Here is a 26755-nt window from a genome sequence, read left to right on the forward strand (position 1 = left end):
TAGGAAAGAAACTTGGGTCTTGATCCTGTCATGGTTGCCACTGGGATGTGCATTATCTAAACTCATACAGTCCATTCAAAGGCAATGGCTCCACAGCATCTCTACCAAGTATATATATCAGCATCTTTTGCTGCAGTTCCCAAGACTATGTACTAGATGTTTAGTGCCCTATTAAATCAGCTCTCCCCATCAGAAGCCCTGCTGCCTCCTAATTGACTTCTGTCACTCATGGAGCCTATTGCAATATCTCTTTTTTCCCAAGTCCCTGAACCCACTGCTATCCTTGGGCAACTTCTCTTCTTTCCACCCAGCATCTCCTCCATCTTCTCCTTCTGAAGAGCACCCAGCTAAATTAAATTCTCCTCCCACACAAGAGCCTGGATAAGGTTGTAGAACAGGTGTATTGCAACTTTAGTTTGGGACTAATAAACTCAAAATCCATTAACTATTCCATGAGACAAGAAACCTAGAATTCCTGGAAGAGAGGAGAGCAAAGTTACCTTTTTATCCTACTGAATGTCTCTTTTGGCAATGAGTAGCAGACAGCAACTTAGTAGATTATCCTGCCATAAATGTAAATTAGCTAGCACAGAATTCAGCATTGCCTTCTCTATTTCCTATCAGAACTCAACTTACTTTGTTCATCCAGAGGTAGGAAACTCAGATACCAGGCAGGTAATGCAAATGACTAAAAATAGGCAAGTGTAAGAAAACAACAAAACCATAGGCACAATGATAAACAGCAACTAGCCCTCAGCCTCGGCTTTAACAAAGAGAACATGGTGAACTGGAAAGCACATGGCCACTAAGGGAGCCCCTGCTCCTTAGCTCTCAATGGTCTTTACTGGGCTTCCCTGGTAGCATAGTGTTTAAGAATCCGCCTGCCAATGCAGGGGACACAGCTTCGATCCCTGGTCTGGGAAGATCCCACATGCTGCGGAGCAACTAAGCCCGTGCGCCACAACTACTGAGCCTGCGCCTAGAGCCCATGCTCTGCAACAAGAGAAGCCACCACAATGAGAAGCCCGCGCACCGCAACGAAGAGTGGCCCCCGCTCACTGCAACTAGAGAAAGCCCACGCATAGCAACGAAGACCCAACGTGGCCAAAAATAAATAAATAAAATTAATTAATTAATTAATGGTTATTACTTTGTGGGAATGAGAGCCCTATGTTGCCAGATTTTAAGCCAAAAATATTATTACGTACAATCTACTAATCTTATAATGTTGACCATTCAAGTTTAAAAAAAAAAACAAAAAACTGCTGGCCACATTGTCTGGGCCAAATGTTAAATATCAGTATGTACCTTTAAGCCGTTTTATGGTTTCAGCTGCTACATATATACTGGTGGCTGTCAAATTTATATCTCCCCCACAGACTACTTTCCCAAGCTTCAGATACATGTATCTATCTGCCTCCTGCCTGACATTTCCTTGTCACAGGAACCTCAAATGCAAATGTCTAAAATGGAACACATTGTCCCCTCACCCTAAATTGGTTACCAGGTTTGTGTTACTTACCTCAGTAAAATGTCACTAACATACACACCCAGTTCCCCAAGTCAGAATCCCTAGAGTCATTCTCAACTCCCTCCCTACTCCACCCTATCCCACTGGTAACTAAGTCTAATCAACTATAACTTTAGAATTCTACTTGAACCTGTTATTCTCCATTCCCACCATCACTGCCTTGGTTCAGGCCTCATCTTTCATTTTGCCTAAACTAAAGCAAAGTTTCCCTAACCAATCTCTTGCCTTCAATCTCTTTGCCCTCAATATAGCCAGAGTGTTCTTTCCAAGACACAAACTTGATCTTGTCTCTTCCCTGCTCAAAAAGTTTCAATTATTTCCCATCACCTTCAGGATAAATTTCCAACTTCTTAGTCCGGTATTCAGGGCCCTTTGTGATCTTGTCTATCCTACTGCTTCCCCAACCCTCAACTAATACTACAGCTGCACTGCAGCACCTTCAATTTCCCTAATGGGACATGGTTTCTCTGACCCACCACCTTTACACAGGCTGTTTCTACTGCTTGGATTGTCCTCTCTTCCCTACACTCTCATTTTCTTGATTCCTCAAACCAAGCACTGGTCATTTCTTCTGGGAAGCACCCCCTGACAAGCAACCCCCTACCCCAAGGTGGTTAGATGTCCTCCACACCCCTTAATACCCTGTACATATCTCTATTTTAATTGTCTATTATTTGACTGTTTCCCTCACTGAAATGGGACCTACTTTAGCACAGAGACCCTGTCTTACTTCTGCCTCCTCAAGCCTGAGCACGATACCTGATCCATAGTAAGCACTTAATAAATATTCTCTGAATGAATAAATCTAGTCCAAATCATGGTAGCCATGGAGAAAACTTTCTTGCCCAAGATTACATGGCCAAACAGTGACAGAGCTAGAAAATCCAAGTCTCCTCAACTTCAGCTCAGCGCTCTTCTACCAGACTAAGCGGGCAGTTGATGGGGGATGGGGTGAGAAGAGAGGCATTGAATTGGACTGCAAAGGCAGATGTTGAAGTTTGACCCTAAAAAGAGGAGTTGACGTGAAACAGATTGGTGGTTTTAGGGAAAAGAGGGGCAAATGAAAAAAAAAAAGGGTCAAGCATGTTTGATTTGTCATCCTTAACATGAATATTTGTGAAAAAGGTCTCGGGCAACCTAAAGACATGAGATGTAAAAGAGGAAACAGACTCCATCTATTAAAGATGGAATGAGGTGTGTAATCAGGAACCTTAAAAGTGATGGAAGAAATTTTCATATACCGAGGTATAGGGAAGTCATTCTGGCTTATATATGATTTGACTTGAACTTTATACTAACTACAAGCCTGTCTTGTGGTCTATCAAACATACATTGCACATCTGCTTTAACCATTAAAGAAAAGCGTGCAAAAAAAAAAAAAAAAAGAAAAGGGTGCATTGTCCAGAAGTAAAGAATATCTGTTATGAAATTAGAGATAAATGCCTTCCTTCCTGGGATGTCAACACTAGTACTCCTTTGACGATAAGGCTCCCTTCCCAGGCACCAAGGTCATACTGACTTGCTGTGTACGAGCTAATCTGTCTTTTTTGAAACGTTGAAGGAATGTACCCCTGTCATGTTTGATGTCCTTTGTTCTGACAAGATATAAAGCTGTGCTGGAAAACAGGCTTCTTGGGAGCAGTTCCTCAGAGCTATCTGAGAGGCTGTCTCCTGGGCTACAGTCTTCAGCTTGGCTCAAATAAAACTCTCCTCTATTCTATTCTTGTTATAGATTGGTTATTGATCATTTATGGCAAAAAAAGAAATAACGTTTTAACATAGCATATACTATGTACTACTCTAAGCATATACATGTTTTCATTTAACCCTCAAAACAACCCTATGTGGTAAGTAATAATATTATCCCCATTTTACAGATGAGATGACTGAGGCACTGAAAGATAAAGTAGTTTGAGATTTCACAGGTAGGAAGTGGCAGAGCTAGGATTTGAATAAGGTAGTTTGATGCTAGAATCCATGTCCTCAACCACAATGCCTGAAGATAATTCTGACCTTGGTAATCAAGACAAAAGGGGAGCACTAAGCTTTCACTGAATAAAGTATGAGTTGTCTGGTGGGCGCAATTTTTGGGCTGTAAATTCACAGAGACTGCTGTTAGGTATGTGGGGGATGGGAGTTCTTTGTTCTGTGATGCAGTGATGACCTCAGGGTAAACTGCCACTAGGCTGAGGAAAATGGAATGGCTGCCAGAGGGCCTGCTTGGGGCTGAGGGGGACGTGGGGCTTCTCTGGGGCCAGTTGACCCATGCCCTGGCCTGCAGACACTGTGGCAGCAGCTGCCTTCTGAGTCCAGGGAACCTGGTAACACTATTCTTGTTCGTGGTTTGGCAGATCCAGAGGTGGTGGCAGCTTGGGAGATGGCGACAGCTTCAGCCCTGGTACTCTGGGGACAAGATGCAAGGCAAGGTGGGTGACATAGGTGTGCAGCTGGGTAAATGACTCACCACATGAGTTCAGGTAAGGAATCATTGACATCAATGTGGGCTCAAAAGAGTGACTATAAGCCTTAAATGTGAGGCTGGGTGAGTGACCATTAACACTAGATTTCAAGCCAGCTGAATGATCATTGACCCTAGATGTGGGGTTATGTAAGGGAATGCCGATCTCCAAATGTAGTTGGGTAATGGCCATTAACACCAGATGGGTAAGTGACTATTGTCCACAGATGTGGGCCCCAGTGAGCAACTGTTCACTCACTGTAGAACAAAGACTGAGGGCTTAACGGTACATCTTGTGTCTCTGACAAAGGCTTCATGCCTGATTGTGTCTTTCTCCACTCCCCAGAAAGATTGTATCTTTCTCCACTCCCCAGGGCCTACCACTTCTGTACCGCGTGGCTTTCCTTGATCGCCTGTGGAAGCAGAAGTCAGGGGAGGAAGAAGAAGAGAAGGTATCTCTGGATCCACTGAAGCCATGTTCTCTTCCCAAAGAGGCTCCTATTGGAGAACAACCCACCACAGCCCCATCCCAGCCATCCTGTGATTCTGAGGGCCTCCACAAGGCCATAGGGACACTAGAGCAAGTACTCACGCAGACCCCAGACCCTTCCAGATCCTTCCCCACCTTTCAGATCTTGACCAACCTGCCTGTGAGGCACAAGACAGCATCAGGGAGCCACCTACAGCAGAGAGAAAGCCAGCTCTTCTGGGGTCTCCCCTCTCTGCACAGTGAGTCCTTGGAGGCCATCTTCCTGAGCTCAGGTGGCCTCTCTCCCCTGAAGTTGTCTGTCAGTCCTTCTGTCTTCTTTAACAAGTTTGCCTTCCTGCCTAGAACCCCAGTATTGCTGCTTCCCCAGTATTGCTCCCCAACCCCACTTCCTACACATGAAGTCCATACTACAGAAGATTTGGAAGGAACGGCCTCTGACCCTCAGCAACTTCCCTCCCCATCTTCCCCTCCTGTCCCATCACTTCCCCTCCAACTTAAATTCTTTCCCATGGACCATAAGAGAGTCCTATCTGGCACTGAGGCAAACACACAGTGGCTTACACAGCAGAGAGAGGTCCCTTGGGTCTCTGAGGATCAAGCCCTGCACCCACAGCCTAACCTCCAAAGAACCAGGCCCTCCAAACTCTTCCATTCATCTGAGGTCTGGTGGAAGGTGCCATGGGATCCTGGCCTCCAACAACACATTCCAGACTCACTCTGTGCCTCCCTAGCAGAAAATCCTGCTAGCCTTCTGGGAGACCTAACTAGGTCTGAGGCCCCATGGAGGACCACGGGGCAAAATGAGGACCCCAAAACCCCTGAGCCAGCAGTGCCAGCTCCCAGCCTAACCCCAACTTCTCTGCCAGAATGCCAAGGAGTCAGCCCTATAGGAGGCCTCTCTGGACCTGAAGCCCTCTGGGAAACCACAAGGCGAAGAGAGAATCCTCAGATCTCTGAGCCTCCGACCTCAGTCCCTTGCCAATCTGTAGCCCCCATGACAGAGCCTCAAGGAACAAGCACCCTGGAAGTTCCACCTGTATATGAGACTCAGTGGGGAACCACAGGACATAAAGAGAGTACTCAAGCCTTTCAGCCCCCAACGCCAGCCCCCTGCCCTCCCCCACATCCCCTGCCAGAACTCCAGGGAGGCAGTCCCCTGGGAGATCCATCTGGATATGAGCCCCAGTGGAGATGCAGAGAAAATTCAACAAACCTTTGGGCCTTTGAGCCCCCAGCCTTGGACGTCGACCCAGGACTCCATGGAACCATGCCTGCATGTGTCCCATCAGGATCTGAGACTCCGTGGAAGGGCACACAGAGTAGAGAAAATCTTTGGGTCTCTGCAGACCCAGTTTCATCTCCCAGCCTTCCCTCAGCCTCTCTGCTGGAGTCCCTAGGAACGGGTGCCCAGGCAGTCTTGTCTGAGTCCAAAGCTTCGTGGGAGGCCGTGAGGCAGACAGACAACCTCTGGACCTCAGAATCTCCAGGCCCTGGCCACAGCCCATCTCTAGCTCCTATTCTAGAACCCCACAGAATCAATCCTGTGGGAGGGGTCACTGGGTCAGAAACTGCATGGAAGGACACTGATCATTCCCAGAATTCCTGGGCTTTTCAATTGCCATCTCTGGCCTTCAGCCCACCCGCAGTTCTTGTACTGGATTCCCTCAGAGTTAGCCCTACGGGGGTCCTGTTTGATTCTGAAGCTACATGTGGGGACATAGAAAGGAGAAAGAACTCCTGGGCCTCTGAGCTCCCGGCTTGCAGCTTACCCCAAGACCCACGTGGAGCCAACGCCTTGGGAGTCCAATCTGACTCTGAGCCTACTGTGGGGCACATGGAGCAGAAAGAAACCTGTTGTGTTCCTGTGTCCCCATTGTGGGGCCCCAGCCCATGCCCAAACTCTATGTCAAAGTCTCACACAAGTGAGCCTACTGGAGACCAATGCAACTGTAAACCTGAGGGGGAAACAGTGGAGCAGAGAGGGAACTGCTGGACCACTGAACTCCCAGCCCCAATCCCCAGGTCACTCTCTGCTCCTCTACCAGATCCACACATTGACCTTGAGTTTGTGTGGAGGAATGTGCAACAAAGAGGGATCCCCCAGGACCCCAGCCTTCCAGCAGTGGATCCCCTCCAGCCAATACCCTGGCCTTCCACCCAAGCTGAAGCTCTAAAGATTGAGTCCAACCAGCCTGGCCTACCCAAGGGAGAGCTGTTCCCAGGGGCTAAGGCAGAGACTCCATCCTCCCAGGGTGAGGCTGTCCCAAAGTTGCCCACACACTCTGGGATCCAGGCCTGGCACTGGAGTAAAGAGTTGGAACTCAGGCTGAAGAAACTACAGCAGAGCCCTGCTTCCAGATCTCTTGGCCCAAGTCAATCATTTGGCAGCTCCCCTGCCCTGAGCTCCACAACTCAAGCCACCCGGAGACTCTCTTCTTGCCCCCCACAGCAGATTCATCCCCTCAGTCTGTGCCCCAACTCTTCAAGCTGTCATCCCCCTAAACCTCAGAGCACAGTAACTCAGCCTGTCCAGGTCCCCCACTCTTATCACTCCCACTCCTCTATCCAACCTCAGCTATGGAAGTCTGGCAGGGCAGAACAAGAGTCTCAGAAAGAGCAAAGAATGAATGTGAAGATGTCATCCCAGGGGTCATGTGTTCACTGCCCAGGCCTGGAAGAGCCCTCATACCCGGAGGTTCCAGCCTCAGGGAAGAGACAGGACAAGGCTTCAGCTCTATCTTCAGCCAAAAAGAGAGAGAGCCCCAGGAAACCCAAAGAAGGAGACCACGGAGAAGGGGATGCAAAATTGGGGTCAACCACAGTTACAGGGAAAAGCCACCTAGCCCAGGCCAGACTAGCAGAGGTCCCTGTAAGCAGACTTTTGCAAAGATCTCAGCACAGGGACCAGAGCTCTCGACACACTGCTCCCTCCCCGCAGCCTCACTCCAAGGCTTCAGGTTCCCAAGATCAGAGAGGGGCAAGGCTGGGAGCTGGTGACATCCTGGCCCCTCGGCACTGTAAGCACTGCCCTTGGGCCCAGAAGCGTCTTTCCTCCCCCACACCTCAGGCTCCCCTTACCAGGGGTCTCCAAAGGATGTTAGCCAAATTTCTGGGTACCCATGGACCCCTGCCCACCAAATCCAGTCAGCAGAGAAAAGGCTGGTAGTACTGGCACCCAATATAAGTACCCCAAGACCTGAAGCCAAACCAGTTGGGGGGTGGAGACCCAAAGGAAATCCTAATAAACTAGCTGAACTAGACAAACCCCACTCATGTCTTTTTTGGAGTCTGGGGTACTGGAAATGACGGTTCCCTATTCTGCTGCAGCTGTATCTCCTCAGGATCAGGTCCCAGAAGTAGAGAGCTCAGGATTCTATAGGCTTAACTTTCTTTTCAAGCTGTTCACAGATGATCAACCTGGAGTCTATAACCTGGAGTCCTCACTCTACAGGGTGAAGCTGTTAAGGCCAGGGGAGCACAGACCAATGCTGCCCTTGAGAAATACTTCACAGCAAGTCAACAGAAGAAAAATTGGTCTGGGTCTAGGCAGCTGCTCTTGGTCCTGGGTATGGTCCCCTTCTTCACATACTTGATACACAAGTTCCCCACATATGTTTCTAGCCAATTCTTGTCAGCCCTCTGCTCTTTTCTCTCTCTAGTTTAGCTCATGCATCTCCAAGGCCACAAAAACAAGTCCCTTTTCATATGTTTAGCGATCGCTGGATTTCTTCTATAATTGCCTGTTCATATCATATACCCATTTTTCTACTGCACTGTTTGCTGGGTATTTTATTACTTTTCTACTGCTGCCATAACAAATTATCACAAAACAACATAAATTAATTTTATTAGAAGTCTCACAGGGCTAAAATCAAGAGGTTGGCAGGGCCGCATTCCTTTCTGTAGGCACTGGGTAGGATTCATTCCTGGTCTTTCCCAGCTTCTAGAAGCTGCCCACATTCCTTGGCTATTGGCCCTCCTCCTCCATCTTCAAAGCTAGCAAAGGCAAGTCAAGTTCTTCTCACATCACTTTTTCCTCCCTCTCCCACTTTTCAGGACACTTTTAATTACATTGGACCCACCTCAGTAATCCAAGATACTCTTCCTATCTTAAAGTAAGTTGGCTAGCAACCTTAATTCCATCTGCAACTTTAATTCCCTTTTGCCATGTAGCACAATATATTCACAGGTGCCAAGGATTAGGACGTGGGCATTGGTCAGGGGGTTTGGGAATGGCATTATCCTGTCTGTCACAGATATTAACTCAACCTGTTAATATGCTGCAAATAGTTTCTCCCAATCTGTAGCTTATTTTCTAATTTTAAAGCGATTTTACCATGCCAAAGTTTAAATCTACCAACATGTTCCCTTATGGATTCTAAAACACTTTCTTCTAGCACCCTCATGGACGTTTGTTTGTTTATTTATTTTTGGCCATGCCGTGCAGCATGTGGGATTTTAGTTCCCCAACCAGGGACTGAACCCGTGTCCCCTGCAGTGGAAGGGCAGAGCACTAACCACTGGACCACCACGGAATTCCCATAGATGTTATGTTTAGATTGTTAATCTAATTTCTGAGTACAGTATGAGGAGAGAATCTAACTCCCCCAACCCCCAAAAAAGATATCCAATTTTACCAATACCATTAAAAACATAGTGTCTTGAACCCATTCCATTAAGTGCCATATTTCAAAACATGGGTCATTTTTTAACCATCTCTAGGCTTCAGGATCCACCTATCTTACCACCTACTAGTATTGTCTCATATACAACCTGTCTAAAACTTACTCATTTTCCCTTTAACCCTGTCCTCCAATGTGCGAATTCCTATTGAAGGGGTGTACAACATCCACCCCAGTACTGAAGCCAGAAGCCTGCTCCTGACTCCTCCTTTAACCTCACGCCCCAATCTAAAAAAGAAAAAAAAAAATGATTATCTCTGGTTATTGGGAATACTATATAATTTTTGGCTGCATTACAGATCTTAGTTCCCCAATCAGGGATTGAACCCGAGCCCACGGCAGTGAAAGCACCAAGTCCTAACCACTGGGCCACCAGGAAATTCCCCCAAATAAAAGTTTTTTAAAAAGTGAATTGTTGGGCTTCCCTGGTGGCGCAGTGGTTGAGAATCCGCCTGCCGATGCAGGGGACACGGGTTCGTGCCCCGGTCTGGGAAGATCCCACATGCCGCAGAGCGGCTAGGCCCGTGAGCCATGGCCGCTGAGCCTGCGCGTCCGGAGCCTGTGCTCCGCAACGGGAGAGGCCACAACAGTGAGAGGCCTGTGTACCGAAGGAAAAAAAAAAACAACAAAAACATGAATTGTTGGAAACTCCCTGGCGGTCCAGCAGATAGGATTCAGTGCTTTCACTGCGGGGGCCTGGGTTCAATCCCTGGTTGGAGAACTAAGATCCCACAAGCCGCACTGTGAGGCAAAAAAAAAAAAAAAAAAAAAGTGAACTGTCAATGAAAAAGAAGTGAATTGTCTATACACAACAATGCACATGTGGTTGACAATACTGTACTGTACACTTGGAAATTTTTGCATGAATTTTACGTTATTTTGCCACAACAAAAAAAAAGTTCTCTAGCCCTGAGATCTGACGGTTACTTTCCTGCCTAAACCCCCAGAGGACCCACAAGATCATTAGAATAAAGTTCACACCTGGCATTTGAGGTTCTTCACAATGTGGTTTGGCCTCTCAGAATTCACCCCCTTGCTAGTCAACCTGATGCTTCTTAAGCATGCTCTGACCCCATGTCAAGCCTCCCATCTTCCTTTAACCCCCAGCTCAGACTGCCTCCACAGCCTTCTCAGATTCTCCTATCTTGGTACGGTTTCCCCTTCTTTGCAGCCCCATAACAATTTATGTCTTGTTGATAGCACTGCTTTCCTGATATTATGGCTATCAAGCCTTTCAAAGACAGTGAGGTTCTGTGAGGTCAAGTTCACACTCCCAAACCAGTGTTCTTCCCAATCTATAACATTCGCTCTACTCTGTATATTTGGTTGAGAAAAACAGTCAGAAGGTACATGCTTCCCTCTGCCTCCTCTCACTAATGTTACTATTCTGTTCCAAAGTTTTATTTAGCCCTAACTTGTCTATAGGGTCTGAGCCCAACTTACCACCTGCTGGCCAGGAGTGGAACTGAAGGTACTTTCCTTCTCCCCACCTATCTACCCCCAGAAAAATAGTCTCATAGTCTCAAAGACAATGCAATTCTTAATTTCCACTTGACATAGGGCCATTTAATGAGTCTATGCAACTCTGAATAGCTTTATGAAACATCCAAGTCCTATATTCTTAAGTCTTTTTAAGCCCTCAGTAGGTTGTAGGGCTGGGCAAGATTAACAAACCATTTAACATTTGTTCAGTTCGGTCAAACTAATGACTGGCATCCTGGGCACTATGTAACCACTACTCTCAGGGCTACTTGCAGGATCAAGATTTTAGATTTATAGTTCCATCTTTGCTTTCGCCTCTGTGGTGAACTGTTGGTCCTCCATGATCTAATTTGATGCCATATTTTTGGTTAGAAACCCATCTTCTAATCACAGCACTTATCCTGTGGGAAGATGGCTACAGTAAGATCACATTCCAATTTCTTTCTGGAAACCCTGTGGGGAGAAAGATGAACTGCCTATACAATTTGCCTCTTGGTTTAAGTATGCAGGCTCCTGCAGGTGCATTTTGACAATAAACAGTCCCTCACACTGCTTTCTACAGTTTACAAAGCACTGTCAATCATTTTATCAGACTAAGAAATCTCGAGGCCCCAGAAGAGCTCCGTGCCTTGTGTGACGCCACACTGCTATAAGCACAAGTGCGAGAAGCAAAACCAGGCCTCTCACAAGTCTGCTCTTATTTTTTTCCTAAAGAATCTATAAAGCTCCAACCATCTTCCCTATAGACACACTTCGTGTTATAAGGGAGTGCAAAGCAATCATTCCAACACAAATTTCTATCACATATCAACCAGTACCTCTACCTATTTTGTGGGATCTTGCCTTCTGTTCTGTTCCCATAGCTTGATGCAGAGGTACCAAATGTCTTTACCACAAAAGACCTTGTCTTTGGTCTTACTGAGGTTAGGTTGCCACAGGGATGAGATAGAGTGACAATGTCCAGAGTAGGAAGACTGAAAGCTAAGCCGTCAGGATACCTAAAATAGCAGGAAAACCAAAGGAGGACCAAAGACAGGATCCAGTGTAGGAAGTGTCACAAGGGACAGTCAATGCAAATCACAAAAGTGCAAGAATATCTATTTCACAGCACATGAGTTCAAGATGCCCTAGTTTAATCACCCCTAGTTTAATCAGACTATCTTGAGTCCTTGTAATTTACCTACCTATGTAGATCAAACCAGAGGCTGGTATAAGTACTAGAATGACTAATTTGACTCAGTGGATTATTTTCTCTGCACCATACTCCTTCTTCGATAAGGCATCGAGGTACTGATCCCAGAAGCACAAAGTGATTACGTTAGTACTTGCTGAACGAAGAGGATACTCTATACCTGGACAAAACTATGCAAGCAATCATCTGAAAAACGAGGAGCAGGGGAGGATGTTTCGTTTAGAAAGAAACACATCCAATACTAGAATTTTATATTAGAAAAAAAGCTATGTTTTCATAATACAAATTACATAAAGGTGGACATAACTGTAAGTGATCCTCAACCAGAACATGAATATATGAAATTTTTAGATGCATCAAGAGAACATCCATCTCCAGACAGAAACTGTATCTTTCTACAACTTTTATATTTTTGGAGGGCACCCCAATTCAGCCTTGGTCAGGAAAAGGGGACTCTGCAGGCCTAATCTCCCCATCCACATCAAATACAGGTAGAGGATCCCACATTCACCACATCTGGAGCTCCATCAGGCTGCTCTCCCTCCACCACAGTCCTATCCAGTGATACTGCAGACACTGGGCGAGGCAGCAGTATACCAATGTTTTATCAGTAGGGGAAGAGGGTGCAATCTTAATTCTAGAATTTCACATTTGGAAGAGTGCCTTGGCACTCTTGGAGTAGCCCAAGGCCCTTCCCAGGAAAAGAAGCAGGCACAGGGGCCAGGACTCAGGCTCCATTTTGACCCAATGTTTATTGTCCTTTTACAACATGTCATTTTGGTTTAGAAACTGCTTGTGATTAGTTTTCCAACATTAACTCAAAAGCATGTAAAATAAGAACCAACCTACTCTCTATATAAACACCCAGCAACTGTAGCCCTTCACCCTCCTACCCAGGTTGGGTAGGGGGAAGAAGGGAGGGCTTGGGCAGCACTGAGTGAAGTGCAGATGCTTTACCGTGGGGAATGGCGATAATGCCTTTGTTCACACCCATAGAGGTCCCCTGCACTGCCCCAAACTACAACAGAAACAGCATGGGCCCAAGGCCCAATTTCTTGATGGTAATTCATTCTCCGCCGCCCAAATGGAAAATCACTTTTATTTTATCGCTTTTGTTTTGTATTTTTTTGCAACAGCAAGCCCCGGTCCAGAATCTGGCTGCGGCTGAACTGTTCAGACCGAGGAGCGGAACAGGCCGTGGGCGCACCCTGGTCCCTCCTGGGCGAGCGCCCCCACCCTCAGGGAACAAGGTCCAGCCAGGCCAGCTCACTGCGCGCTGGCCACCACCACTTAGCCATACAGGTCATCGTCGTTATCTTCCGTGTACACACTGCCACCTGTGCCAGCACCACTGCCCTGACTGGGGCCAGCTCCACCTTGGTTTCCTGAAGGGAATCTGCACGAGAACAGAGGCAAAAAGGAGGGTTAGGGCAGGGCTTGTGTAGGATTTTCACAACTACCCATTCTAGCCCCCTTAGGGCTCCAACTACCTTGGCTGTAGAGTTCCCCAAGACAAATTAAGCACTGCCCACTGAAACCTAGGTACCTGAAGCTGCCAAAGCCCCGACTCTGTTGAAGGGTCTGAGCAAACATCTCATACTTCCTGATGTCATTATCACTGACAGAACGGCGGGCAAAGCGCATGGCTTCCTCAAAGTGATCTCGGCGGATCTCAGGCACTGGATCATCCTCTTCTACCTCCTGCAGGAAAGGTAAACACAGACCACCGGGGCTAGTTAAGGCTCAGCCTGCATTCCTTCCCTGGCCTTCCTGACTCCATTACTGCAGTAGCTTATGGCAGAGGCTTAGAGGATTGGGCCTCTCCAATAAGTTGGGCCTCTCCTGAATAGGTTGCCAGGCCAATCTTCCTAAAACCGAGTCACTGCCCTGCTTAAAAACCTGTCAATGCATTCTGGAAAAGGTAAAACTGTAGGGACAGAATTCTTATCAGTGGTTACCAAGGGCTTAGGGTGGGAAAAAGAAGCTGATTAAAGTGGTATGAGAGGGACTCCCCTGGCGGTCCAGTGGTTGAGACTCTGTGCTTCCACTGCAGGGGTTTGACCCCTGGTTGGAGAACTAAGACTCCGTGTGCTACAAGGCATGGCCAAAAAATTTTTAAAAATTTAAAAAGTGGCACGAGGGAACTTTTGGGGATGATGGAAATTTGTCTATCTCAACTGTAGTTATAGAACTTATATATTTTGTCAAAAAGCACAGAAATAGTACACCTAAAAAGGGCGAATTTTACAATATGTAAATTATACCTCAAAAACATAAACTTTTAAAAAGAAAATGTCAAAGTGCTTATCACATCTAGATTACACCTTACCTACTGGCCTCACTTCCAGCAACATATGATGTCTTCAATTCTACCCAGGTTTTCCCAGTTCCTGTAATCCTACTTCTCAAGCGGGTTATTTGGGTGCCTTATTTCCTTTACCCAAATTCTCTCTCTTCACAGCCCAGGCTCACACCCTATCTCTTCTACTGAGAAGCCACTCAATTGCTATGATTTATGAGACTGCCCTCGGATCAGTGTATCAGTAGTTTATAAGCTTTTTTTTTTTTTTTTTTTGTGGTACGCGGGCCTCTCACTGTTGTGGCCTCTCCCGTTGCGGAGCACAGGCTCCGGACGCACAGGCTCCGGACGCACAGGCTCCGGACGCACAGGCTCAGCGGCCATGGCTCACGGGCCTAGCCGCTCCGCGGCACGTGGGATCTTCCCGGACCGGGGCACGAACCCGTGTCCCCTGCATTGGCAGGCGGACTCTCAACCACTGTGCCACCAGGGAAGCCCTAGTTTATAAGCTTTGATGAGAGGAAGGAGAGATGTCACAGGCCCCCTCTAAAAGGTAAAGAAAGCCATTTATTTCTTTAGTCGCGAAGTCAGTCTCTAACACTGTGCCATGATACAATGGGAAACAAGCAAGATGATATAGAGTCCCTATCTTTATTGAGCTTACACACACACTCCACCAAACTGTGCATTTAATTCAAGGGGTCCATGGAACACCAGGATAGGTCCACAGACACTAGGTTCTTAGCCCTGCTCTATGTGTTTCTCTGCTGATCTCTTCTCAGCCTTTATAATTCCTGATTGAAGGGGTTATATGCTCAGCATTTTCTCTTTGATGCCCTGCTAAACATCTCAGTCAGGTGATCTTTCCAAAATCTTATACTCTTAACTCTAGGGCATTGTGGAGACTGTCCCCTGGCTTCCCACAACTGGCACATCTGGGGAAAGGATGCAGACCCACCATGGCTGATGGGTTGGTCTGCCTCTCCCGTTCTCGCCTGATCTCACTCTCGATCGATTCACGGATGGCCAGCTTGCAAGCACGTTGGCAAATCTCTGTCAAGTCAGCTCCAGAGAAGCCATTAGTCATCTTAGCCAGGAACTCCAAATCCACATCCTAAAAGAAGCAACATATCTATCTTAGCATTCAGTCTCTCCTCCCCTGTGATACATGGATCTTTGGCCATCCAAACATTCCCAATTCCAGTCTGTCCCATCTTCTGCCACCCCGTTTTGTTCCTTATTCTAGATTACCCTAATACCCTCAAACCTTCCATATTCCCTTTTCAACCATAACCCCAGAAATCCCCAACGGAATCTTGTCCAGGAACCAAACACCACTCCACACAGCCTGCAGATTCACAGAAGTCACCACAACCCCAAGACCTTGCACCTGCCTTGGCAACTGGGGACTTGCGCAGGTTGGCCTTGAGAATGGCAACACGGGACTTCTCATCAGGAAGTGGGATGTAGATGAGCTGATCAAGGCGGCCAGGTCGCAGAATGGCAGGATCAATGATGTCAGGCCGGTTGGTAGCGCCAATGATAAACACATTTTTTTTTGTGGACATGCCATCCATTTCTGTCAGGATCTGGTTGATGACTCGGTCAGCAGCCCCACCACCATCTCCAATGTTGCCACCACGGGCCTTGGCAATCGAATCCAGCTCATCAAAGAACAGTACACAGGGGGCAGCTTGGCGGGCCTGTGTGAGGGGACAGATGGACTCAAGCATTAGCACAATCGGATCTCTCAGATGGGAGAAGGAACGGAAGATAAAGTGACCTTCACTGCCCTAGCTGAGCTGCCAGAATGAGATGGTTTTTACTCTCCCAAAGAACAGCCTCCACCCTTAACTTGTCCCCAAGCAAGTGAATTGATAGCCCAGCCACCTATAGCTCACCTTGTCAAAGATTTCTCTGACGTTGGCCTCAGACTCCCCAAACCACATGGTGAGCAGCTCGGGACCCTTGATAGAGATGAAGTTGGCCTGGCACTCATTAGCAATGGCTTTGGCCAGCAAGGTTTTCCCACAACCAGGAGGTCCATAGAACAGTACTCCCTTGGAAGGTGTCATACCAAACTTGAGGAATTTGTCTGGGTGCTCCACAGGATACTAGAAGGAAAAGCAAAGAGGGTTCAGGGATACCTCCATAGTTTGAAAGAAACCTAACCAAACAGAAGCATCCTCCCACACCATCCCATGGTGAAGACCCAGGTTCCCTAAAAGCAGGCTCCTTAGTGCCTCCAACCAGAGAATAGCAGGTTCCTGAATTATGCTCACAATTTCTGCAATGAATGTGACAACACCCCAATATCACCCAGCTCAATTACAACGTACTGACGCAGTGACTCACCCTGGACCAAGCACCCTACCTGGACCAGCTCCTGAAGCTCACGTTTGACATCCTCCAGGCCCCCAATGTCCTCCCAGGTCACCTGTGGTACCTCTACCACAGTTTCCCGCAGTGCTGACGGGTTGCTCTGGCTCAGGGCCCACTAAAAAGGGAAGAAAAACTGGGGATGAGACTTGCCAGGGGAGATCAAAGTGCATGTGTGTGTACCTGAGATATGGGAGAGGCCCTTACTCGGAAGTCATCCATAGTAACTGCCAGGGAGTTCATGACCTCAGCATCGATGGTCTCGTCCTCTAGGTCAATGAGGTCCATCTTCTTGCGGATGGCTTGCAGAGCAGCCTCCGAGCACAGGGCTGCTAAGTCAGCGCCCACATGCCCATGAGTTTCATTGGCTACCTGCAGAGAGAAGATCTTCTTACTATGCTGTCTCTGAGACCTAGCTGCCTTAGGAAGCTCAGAGACAACAGAATCCTGGTCCCTTCCCCTGACTTCTATCTCTGGGTCCTTCCATTTCCCTGAACACATACTAGTGGCCCTTTCATCGGCTGGGTTTTAAGTATTCAAGCCTGGACTCGGGGTCTGGAAATAAAGCTGCCCCCCAAATTCTGGTTCACTCTAATTCAGTGTCAACCAAGAAACATGCCAACCCTAGTTTCCTGGATTCAATCTGAGATCACTTCCCTTCCCCTGCACAAGAATCAAAATCAACTGCCTCACATCTGAAGCTCATGTCCCTAGTCAGTTCCCTTCAACTGCCTGGAAAGAGATATCCTAACTTCTGGCCAGCCCTCATCATCACTCCACCTGCTCAAGGTCCACATCATCTGCCAGCTTCATGTTCTTGGTGTGGATCTGAAGAATTTCCAAGCGTCCTGTAGCATCAGGGATTCCAATATCCACCTCCCTGTCAAAGCGACCTGTGAGACAGTGCGTAAACATAGACAGGAATCATTTCTGGTGCAGAGGGAAGAAAGGGCAGGCCTAAGGTGACCACCCATCCCAGTTTGCCCAGGAATGTCCTGGAGTTAGCACTGAAAGCCCCATATTCTGGGAAATCCCTTGGTCTCAGGCAAACCAGGATGGGTGGTTACCCCAGACATGACATGGAATAAGGGAAAGGAACCCTGGGCCCTAACACTGCAAAGAGCTTCAAGAAATCCTCAGGAATAGGTGACTTAGATGAAGGACAGATGTGGGATCAATGGGATTAAGGCCAGTAGAGCCACAATCTCCCCAAGAGCAAGGACAGCAAAAAAAGAAATTTGGGGTCCTTACCAAATCGTCGTAGGGCTGGGTCAATGCTGTTGGGTCTATTGGTTGCTGCCATAACAATGACATGGGCTCTCTGCTTTAGGCCATCCATGAGGGTCAACAACTGTGATACGATACGCCGCTCCACCTCCCCATGGGTCTGTCGGGACAGAATGTCTGGTCAGAAGTGAAGTCAGGACCTTTCAACACCCCACTATCCCCTCGGGTAAGTTCCTACTTTCTCTCTTTTGGGAGCAATGGCATCCAACTCATCAATGAAAATAATAGCAGGAGCATTCTTCTCAGCCTCTTCAAAGGCTTTACGAAGGTTGCTCTCAGACTCACCAGCCAACTTGCTCATGATCTCAGGACCTGAAAGCATATAGAATGGATACAATGACAAAACTATATCCTTTCTCAATCTCAAAAGAAATCAGCTATCTTGTTCGCCCAGTCCAGAGACAGGTCCTAGGTGAGAATATGGTAATAACCTCTACTTACTTTCTCACAGCCCCTACCAACCATTATCCCAGGGTAGCCACCAAGCCAGGATAAAAAGTCAAGGAGCTCAATACACTTATCGAACAGTTGAGCTGGAAGTATGAAATGATCACAGCAGATGCTATGAGACCTCTGGCCAGAGCAGAAGCAGCACACCAGTTGGACCTCTACCAGCTAAATATCATTTTCAAAGAGATAGCTGATCTCAGCCAGTCTTCCCCCAAACCCTCTCAAATAAGTAAGCATGGACATTTTGAGTTCTCATTCTAACTTACTCCTCTTAAATGTCTTCAGTCTGTCCACAATCTTTCTCAAGGTGGGGACAGATCAGGCGGCACCAGAGTAGAATACCATCCCCTTGATCCTTATCTGTCTGCAATGTACTTTAGAATAAAGTTACTGAAGTATACACAAGCATAGGTATACAAATGAACATGTCCATGAGTTCTCCAGCTCATGAGACTGGGTCACGCTCAGCTCAGAGTTGAGTCCAGCCAAACACAAAGTGAACCAAGGCTCCTACCATTGATCAAAAAGAAGAAGGCGCCAGTCTCATTTGCCACAGCTCGAGCAATCAGGGTCTTTCCAGTCCCTGGAGGTCCATAGAGCAGGATTCCCCGAGGAGGCTGAGGACCAGTACAGAAGGTGTGATTAGGTTCAGACTCCCGCCTTCTCCCAACCCCAGCCACCCTAAAATGGCTTGACAAGGGCTCCATCTAGAGAGGGTGAGTATCAGAGCTCAACTCTGACACCAGTAAGAGTGAGCCCTCAAGCAGCAACTGCTAGGAAGACAGTTTACTTCAGACCATACTCACTTCTCTTAGCAGCAGAGAAAATACTGCTAGAAAGCTGACAATACTTATGAATGCATAGGAGACAAAGAGCAGAGAAACCACACCAAGAGACTCTTAGTGTGACTGAGTCTGAAGTCTGAAGGGACTAGGAAAAGCAAGAGGCCATTAGGCCAAGGGCCTGAATTTAGACAGACAAGAACCAAGGACTAGCTTAGGCATTTAAGAGTGTTGGCCAGAGGCTCACTCACTCCAGTTATCCCAACCCTCCAGGATTTATTATCATGTTGGAGTGCCTTCCCTTACCAACTACCACAAGTATTCCTCTTTGAAGTTGTCTTTCATTTTCAGGGTGTCCCATGATATGGGAATGATTGGGATGTTACATTTCAGACCAGCAGTTCTCAAATATTTTGGACTCAGGAGCCTTCACACTCTGCAAATTTCCTTAACTTCTACTTCTACTGGGCAGCACTGTTCTAGACAGGTTGGCAAACTATGGTGAGATTTTATTTACAGGGTGCATTAGTTGAAAATGGTTTTTACCTTTCGAAGGGTTGTAATTAAGAAAAAAAAAAGCAACAGAGAACTTAACTGGCCCACTCTGTTGTAGATCATTAGCAGCATGAATGAATTTAGAGCCCTCTATGAACTCAAATACAGTACTTCCTCTCTAATCCAAGGCAATGATGAAACACATATATGAAGACATCCTAGAATTAGACAGCAAGTAGCTGTTAATCACCACCCTAGACTATATCCTACAGAGCCCAGGATGCTCACCTTCACACCAATTGCCTTAAAGAGAGCAGGATGTCTCAGGGGCAGCTCCACCATCTCCTTTATCTGAGCTAGCTGCTTCCGGCAGCCACCAATGTCATCATAGCCCACTTCATTCAAAGACTCTTCCTCATCCTGAATATGGAAGAGACAAAGAAAAGGAGAAGGCAGGAATACTACTATCAGCAAAAGGTGAGTTTCTCCAAATCTGATGTAGAGAAATCTGCTGTACGAGAAGATTCTCCTCTAAGGGGATCATGCCTCAAAGGAAAACTCTAAAAATCCCAAAGAAAAGATTTCTTTTGTTTTGTTTTTGTTTTTATTTATTTGGCCGTGCTGTGCAGCTTGTGGGACCTTAAGTTCCCTGACCAGGGATCGAACCTGCACCCTCAGCAGTGAGAGTGCAGAGTCCTAACCACTGGACCGCCAGGGAATTCCCAATTTTTGCTTTTGTTTTATTTTAATTATTTACTTACTTAATTATTTATTTATGCCAAGGCAAAGATTTCTAGCATAGCCTTTCCCTATCACACTGTCCTTAGTCTTACTGGGATGGGCTTCCCTAAGACCTGAAGCTAGAAACTGGGGGAAATGCACAGGGGTCTAGATGCCAGCATCAGCACCACTTCCTCAAAAATTATTCCAACCACTTAGACCTTTTAGGTTCAATCTAGGTTTTTAAAAATTATTGGTATCAGATACTTCCAAGAAACACCTAGGCCCAGAAATGAATAGCTAGGTTTTCCACCTCTGGGAAGAAGCTTAGCTATCAAGTCTGGATATTCTTTGGAACTACCACACAACTGTCCCACTAAGTAATCACAAAGTAGGGTACCGGGATCAGGGAGAGAACTCACCTCTCGTTTGATAGGCTCCCCTTCACAGTGAATCACTGTGTCTGGAGCAACAATACAGTAAGGACTGGGATCTGTCTCCACTACTTTGAACTCTACGGCACGCATTCCACCCCGGACAAGGAAAATATCTCCTGTGAGAGCAATCAGCACAAGAGCAGTTAGAGGTATCTATTACCAGACCAAGTGAGAATTCCTCATCAAAACCTAGAATCTAGAATGCCAAGTTCACTAGATATTGCCCTTTCTCCTTCCCATCCACATCTTATTAAGCATTAGGCAAAAAGAGAAAGTAAACTGTGAAGAGTCCCTCTGCCACTCAAGACAGTGAACAAAACCTGACGTGTCAGAAAGAAGCCCATAAGGTTTTTGACTTCTGGGGTATAGATAACCCAGGCTTTCACGACAACCACCAATGGCAGAACTGTGCTAAATATCAAGTACACTTTGGACAGCCAAAATGGCCCACCTCTTCCTTCAGAGATAAAAGAGAAGACAGCTTACTCTACTGGAGCAAGGAGTGGGAATGGGGAAATGGGGGAGTGGAAGGAAGGGGGGAAGGAGAGAGTACCCATGAGCATGTGTACAGAATGTGTGTGTATAGACACACATATGAGAATGAGACAAAGATATCCCAAGGTTTACTCTTGGGTATCCCTACAAACAATCACCCTTAAGTTCAGTCCCTAGAATTATTTCTCACCTTTCCGGATCGGTCGATAAGCTTCCAGGAAGTACGGCTTAAGGTAAACCTCAAAGAGATTGCCAGTGATGCCTTCCACCGTGTCATCGATGGGTAGTACATGGATACGTTTGCCGTACTTCACATCAGGGCATGGCTGGATGCTGAGGATGACAAGCAGACTCCACGTTACCAACCAAACTGCAGCCCCAAGCACTGGGTGTCCAAAAGGGCCTGGCATAGAGAGCCGATGGCAAGCGAAAGAGAAAAGGCAGGGAATGGCTTTAGGTGAAGAGAGGCAGGAGGGTAGGGTGGGAGTGAGGGAAAAGAAACAGCCAAGCAGAACAGGTCACACGCAGGGTGGGGTAGTAGGGGGAGCCTCTAGAAGAAGATGCTGGGGTGGCCCACTCCCAATCAGTGAGCCAAAAGGAAGACCCACACATCTGGAACCCTCACAAAGACACAAGAGGGAAGGTCTTCAGTGAGAGATATCCAACGATGACCCATTCTGGTCAGTATTGGTAACCCAATGTTACAAAGGGAGACCTTAGTCTGACAAGTGTCAGGGTCAGAGAAATAGAAGTGAAAAAATAATCTCAGTCAAGTGGTCAGAGCACCTTGAGAAAGTGACTAAGCACCTCCAGGAAGAAGGCTACATGAAACCTAGAATCCATGGAAAAGAATCAGAAGCCTGAGATGCTCCTGGCCAAGTGACAGATGGCTGGGTAGCAGTGGCTAGAGATGACTCCAAGATGGGGAAGCCTCTTGCCTAAAGTTAAGTCTAAAATCACTCAGACTGGTGCTATCCTAGGTGTGGCTCAAACTATGCCTCTCTCCTAGATTAACTTGGATCTTTATACAAACCTGCTACGAGTCCACCTCGTAGCCCATACTCCCATCTCATTCCAGCCCCAACAAAAGCCATTAATGCAACCCAGCTGTAAGGTTACTTGGCAGATACAAACACTCAAATGGCACCCTAAACCAGGGTCTAAGGTGTGATAAGTTATACCTCTGGTAGAAAAATATAAAGGTACCAAGAAAGTCATAGAAATGCCAACTTGTCCCAAGGGTCATGCAAAGGCAGGTTTTGAAATCTCAGAGGCAGAACCAAAGCCTAAAGACAACCTACAAACATAAGTCTTCCCATGGCCTGCAAGCTCCCAATATCTGCAGCTGCCAAGGCCTTGGTGGGGGTACTGCCTGTAATGCAGGCTGTCTCTGGCCTCCCATCCCTGAGGGGCCAAGAACCCCACACACACCTGATGACATCCCCCAGGTGTACGCGAAGGTTATTCCGAACAACTCTATTCATTCGAATCTTCTCATCAGAACATGTGTCATCAGAAAGCACAATGCACACAGCTTCCCGCCTCTTCTTTCCTTTCAGCAACACTGTGTCACCTCGGAACAACTGCAGCTCATCCATCTTGGGCTGAGGAAAGAAGGTTAAGGCCTTTGGGTCACTGGGCCAGGGGGTAAGCAGCAGCCCTGGAGGTTGGGATTCCCAGTAAACCCCACTCTATCTGTGGTCACTGCAAGAAAAATGAGAAAAGAAACCTGGGAAAAGCCCTCAGGTTAAGTGCAATAAGCAAAGATTGGACTGTGGACCCAACTTACCTGGGACAAGGATACCACACTGTTGTCCTCATTGATGGCTTCATCAACAATTAACCGATTGGGACGGTTCTTCTGTTTAAGGATGGCTGTTGATAAATCATCACCTTTTGAACTAGAAACAGAAAATGAAGTCAGTTCCAAAACATATTCCAGCAAGGGCCCCACCAGTCTCTACCAGCAATTCTTGGTATTCTGAGTACTGGTATCCTAGCTGTAAGGCCCCAGGTGATCTTGCCCCAGGGTCAGGAAACTAAGAAAACAAAATAAAAGTGGAGACTGAGCAGTATTTAGCAAAATGAAAATAGTCTCAGACAGTATAGAATAGTGATTAAGAGAAGGGGCTCTGTAGTCAGACCTGTTGGGTCTGAATCCCAACCCTGCCACTTAACTGTGATCTTGGGCATGTTATTTAACCTCTCTGGAGGTTGGTGTCCTCTTCTGTAAAATGGGGACTATAGTAGCACCCATCTCAGAGGATTACTGTCTTAAGCAAGATACTGTATACAAGTTCAAAACAATGCCTGACATATGGTATCAACGGCCAGAATGATTAGCACTGCAGAACATAGCACAAGCTCTTTCCTTGCTAACCTTCCTGCAGAAGGAAGCAAGCAAGACAGTCTCCCATAGGGCTCAGGGAGGCCCCAAGCCCCACAGAGCAATCCTGGAACAATGAAGAATCATTAGAATTACCCTTCTTACTGGCTAAACCTGCTGAACGCCAGAGCATTCTATGTACCACAGGAATGCAAAGTATAAAGACAATCATATTTGGAAAAAAAAAAAAACACACAAAACACTAACACATCTGGAACCTTCATCAGAAAGAAGCTCAAGCTCAAAAGGAATCTCAGAAACCTCTGCAAAGACACACAACTCCATGGGGTTGGTTCAAAAAGTTAAAACCAAGAAATGCTGAGACATGGGGCAAAGCCAAATCCCTCTCACCCAAATCAAGGTTGCCTGAGTCTGAACTGAATTTAAACTACCTAAATAGTTTCTACCATTTCCTAGAAGCTAAGATCATTCATCTGACACCAATTTCTCACTTAGCTCATCTCCAGCCTTCACTAACTAGACACAGTGGGCTCTCCCTCTGAAGAGCTACCTCCTCTTAGTAAGGCTCAGGAAAACATGAGCATTAACCAAAATAAGAGGGCCAGACAATGGAAGAAGCCAAGAAATAAATAAAAAGGAACCTTTTCCACGGATTATTTCTTCACTCAACAAATTCACGTGTGTGTGTGTGTGTGTGTGTGTGTGTATACATATACATAAAAAATACATCAGGCATCGTTCTAAGCATCTATCAGTCAACAAAAGAAGACAAGAAAGTATTCCTATTGGAAATACCTTCACAACTTGCAAGAAAAAAGATGCCTATGCTCTAGAATACCAGCTAGGGAGTTACGGGATTTTTTACCTCTTTTGGTCCTGATACATTTAAAAGAAATACAAATCCCATTCATCTAAAAAAGTTGAAAGTTTTCTGCTGACCCTCTCACATAGGCTGCATCTTTATTCATTCCCTTTAAACTAGTTTCCAAGAGTGGAGTTTCCTTAGGTTTAAACTTGCCTCCCCCAACCCCAAAGTGGTGGTCACAATGCTGCATACTCTTCCAATGCTTATCAACACCCTAGAAAGCAAGCATGGTCAATATGAGAGTTGAGGGCAATTTAAATCCATCCATTCTCCCTCTCTCCTGTGCATTAAAATACCCTTCAAGGGCTGCCCATCTTCCATTTGATGTATAGGACCAGGGCTAGAGAAAAACAAAATGCCAGATGCCTCTAGTCATCAGTTTGTATTTTAACCCCAAAGCTGCATCCTAGGAAAACCTCCAATCTGCCTACCATTCCTGACCCCAGCACTGGAGATGAGTGGGATGCTTTTGCCTTGAAGTGAGGACCTTTAATTCCACATCTATCTACTGAGATCAAAGGAAGTAATCTCTAAATGAGGGAATTCAGTTTGATCATGGGCCAAGAGCTGTCCCGGAGCTCTCTGGGGACATCCCACTGGTCTTATGCATGAGTCAGGCCCTTTCCAGAACCCCAATGGGCCACAGGGGACTTGGACAGAGTTCAGGTAAGTCATCAAGATGACCTAGAGATCAGAAACTGTCTATGATGCCAGGTTCCAAGAATTTTGGACTTTTAGTCTTGGAAACTAAAGACTAAGAGACTACTTTCTTTATTAAGCAGTCCTTTTAAATAGGCACCTGAGTAATACTTCATCTCAATTCAGAAACTTGAGAAAAAGGAACACATCTCAAAAAAAAACTAAACTCTCAAGTCAGGAAGGTGATTTGCATAGAAGGGTTTCCATAGGATGAGAGTGTCTTCCCCCCGCCCCCCCCACCAGTATCTAAAGCTCTTAATTCTAAAATAAGTAGAGATGGCCAGGTTTTATCTGATGCTTTTCTGAGTAGAGGGCCCAGGATTGCTCAACATAACTGCTTAGGGAAAGGAACGTGTCTTTGACTAGTTAAGGCATCTCTAACTCTCACACCTCAAAGGCTGAAATCTAGAAAGCTCACAAAATACGAACTGAAGTTTGAATTTTAGCAAGAACCTAATGAACCTCATTTCACAACATCAAGGAAAACTGACTAAAGCCTTCTCGTATGAATAACAACAGGCCTAAAGTATGAAGGCGGCCAGATGCGAAAGGCTGGGCCCGCCTCTCCCCAACAGCCTCTCACCACTCAGGTCGTAGACGATGCCAACCACAAGCCAGGCCGAGCCGGCTCTAAAAGTGGCCGTCGTGAGCTTCCCCGAGCTCGCCAGGCCTTCCCCTGCTCCGGCCTCCGCCTTGGTCTCCGGGCTCCTAAGGCCTTCACGTGGCCCAAAGTCCACGCCCACCGGGCGCAGTTAGGGCGTTGGGCCCGCAGGGCCTGCACTCTCTGGGGACCAAAGGCCTAGAGCGGGTGGCAGGCCGGATCGCAGGTGGGCGCCCCCAGGCCCCGGGGAGCCGCGCCAGCAGTGTGGGCCCGCAGACCTCACTAGGCCGGGACGGCCGCCCAGAGGAGCCAGTCATGCCGGCCCGGGCCTGCATGACACAGCACGATCTGGCCCAGGCCCCGACCCAGGCCCAACGCAAGCCCTGCCTAGGGGGCGCGCGGGGGCGCAGCCGGGCCCAGATGGGTCCGCGGCTCCTCATTAGCCCCCTTCCTCTCCTCTCCTCTCCCTCCTTCCCTGTCTCCACCTCCTAGACGCGCCCACAGCCAGGCCCGGCCGGGCCTACCCAGCGAAGCGGGTCAGCCGGTGCGCGCACCCGCGGCGGGCGGACGGTCGCGCGCACACACTCACTCAGCTCCGGAGGCCATGGCGCGCGCCTCTCCCGGCCGGCGGCTGTGGCGGCCCGTGGGTAACGGCTACAAGGGGTGGCAGGCGACCGACTGTGCCGGGGCTTGGGTCTCCCGGGCAGAGGACGAGTGGAGCGACAAACCCGCAGACGGCCTCCCTCTCGCTTCCTCCCAGCGGCACCAGGGCGGTGGGCGGGCGGGAGACGCTGACGCCTGATCCGCGAGGGGGCAGCGGCAGCAACCACCCAAACGACGGCTGCAGACGCTTCGCTAAGACTGAGCCGAGAAGAGCCGAATCATCGGAAGGAGAGGTGCTCTCACCTCAGCCAATCAGCGCCTGCCCTGGGGACTCCCTCCCGCCTCTCCGCGCCTCTCCCCAGCAACCCGCGGACCGGAGCCAATCAGGAAATTCGCTTGCTGCCCGGCTCCCGCCTCAGGGATGCAACACGCCTAGTAACGCCACGGCAATTGGCCGCAAC

General features: G+C 47.5%; 2 protein-coding genes across 4 annotated transcripts; one reads left to right on the forward strand and one right to left on the reverse strand.

Moving 5' to 3' along the window:
* Positions 1-3213: 3213 nt before the first annotated feature.
* On the forward strand, positions 3214-7679 carry SPATA31G1 (SPATA31 subfamily G member 1). Its single transcript, XM_089913378.1, is given in 3 exon segments — positions 3214-3957; positions 4364-7621; positions 7623-7679. Coding segments are annotated over 3 exon segments (3546 nt in total). The 5' UTR covers positions 3214-3726.
* A 4883-nt stretch (positions 7680-12562) lies between these two features.
* On the reverse strand, positions 12563-26603 carry VCP (valosin containing protein). 3 transcript variants are annotated; one of them, XM_022600309.3, is made up of 17 exons: positions 26281-26602; positions 22969-23080; positions 22611-22783; positions 21370-21512; positions 20670-20800; positions 19816-19947; positions 18765-18867; positions 17979-18112; positions 17765-17900; positions 17294-17406; positions 16721-16885; positions 16509-16631; positions 16036-16248; positions 15529-15837; positions 15093-15248; positions 13382-13536; positions 12563-13231 (listed from the first exon to the last, which is right to left on the reverse strand). In XM_022600309.3, the coding sequence occupies exons 1-17, from the start codon at positions 26295-26297 to the stop codon at positions 13126-13128; spliced, it is 2421 nt and encodes an 806-aa protein (XP_022456017.1). In that variant the 5' UTR covers positions 26298-26602; the 3' UTR covers positions 12563-13125. The 3 variants fall into 3 exon arrangements, with proteins under 3 accessions (XP_022456017.1, XP_022456018.1, XP_089769493.1); XM_022600310.2 differs by lacking the exon at positions 26281-26602 and adding an exon at positions 26216-26234; XM_089913367.1 differs by lacking the exon at positions 13382-13536 and having other exon boundaries at positions 26281-26603.
* Positions 26604-26755: the final 152 nt, after the last annotated feature.

The sequence above is a fragment of the Delphinapterus leucas genome, chromosome 6 (assembly GCF_059928025.1).
Source record: "Delphinapterus leucas isolate spDelLeu-1000000601 "Yukka" chromosome 6, BTC_Dleu_Yukka2, whole genome shotgun sequence".
NCBI classification, from domain to species: domain Eukaryota; kingdom Metazoa; phylum Chordata; class Mammalia; order Artiodactyla; family Monodontidae; genus Delphinapterus; species Delphinapterus leucas.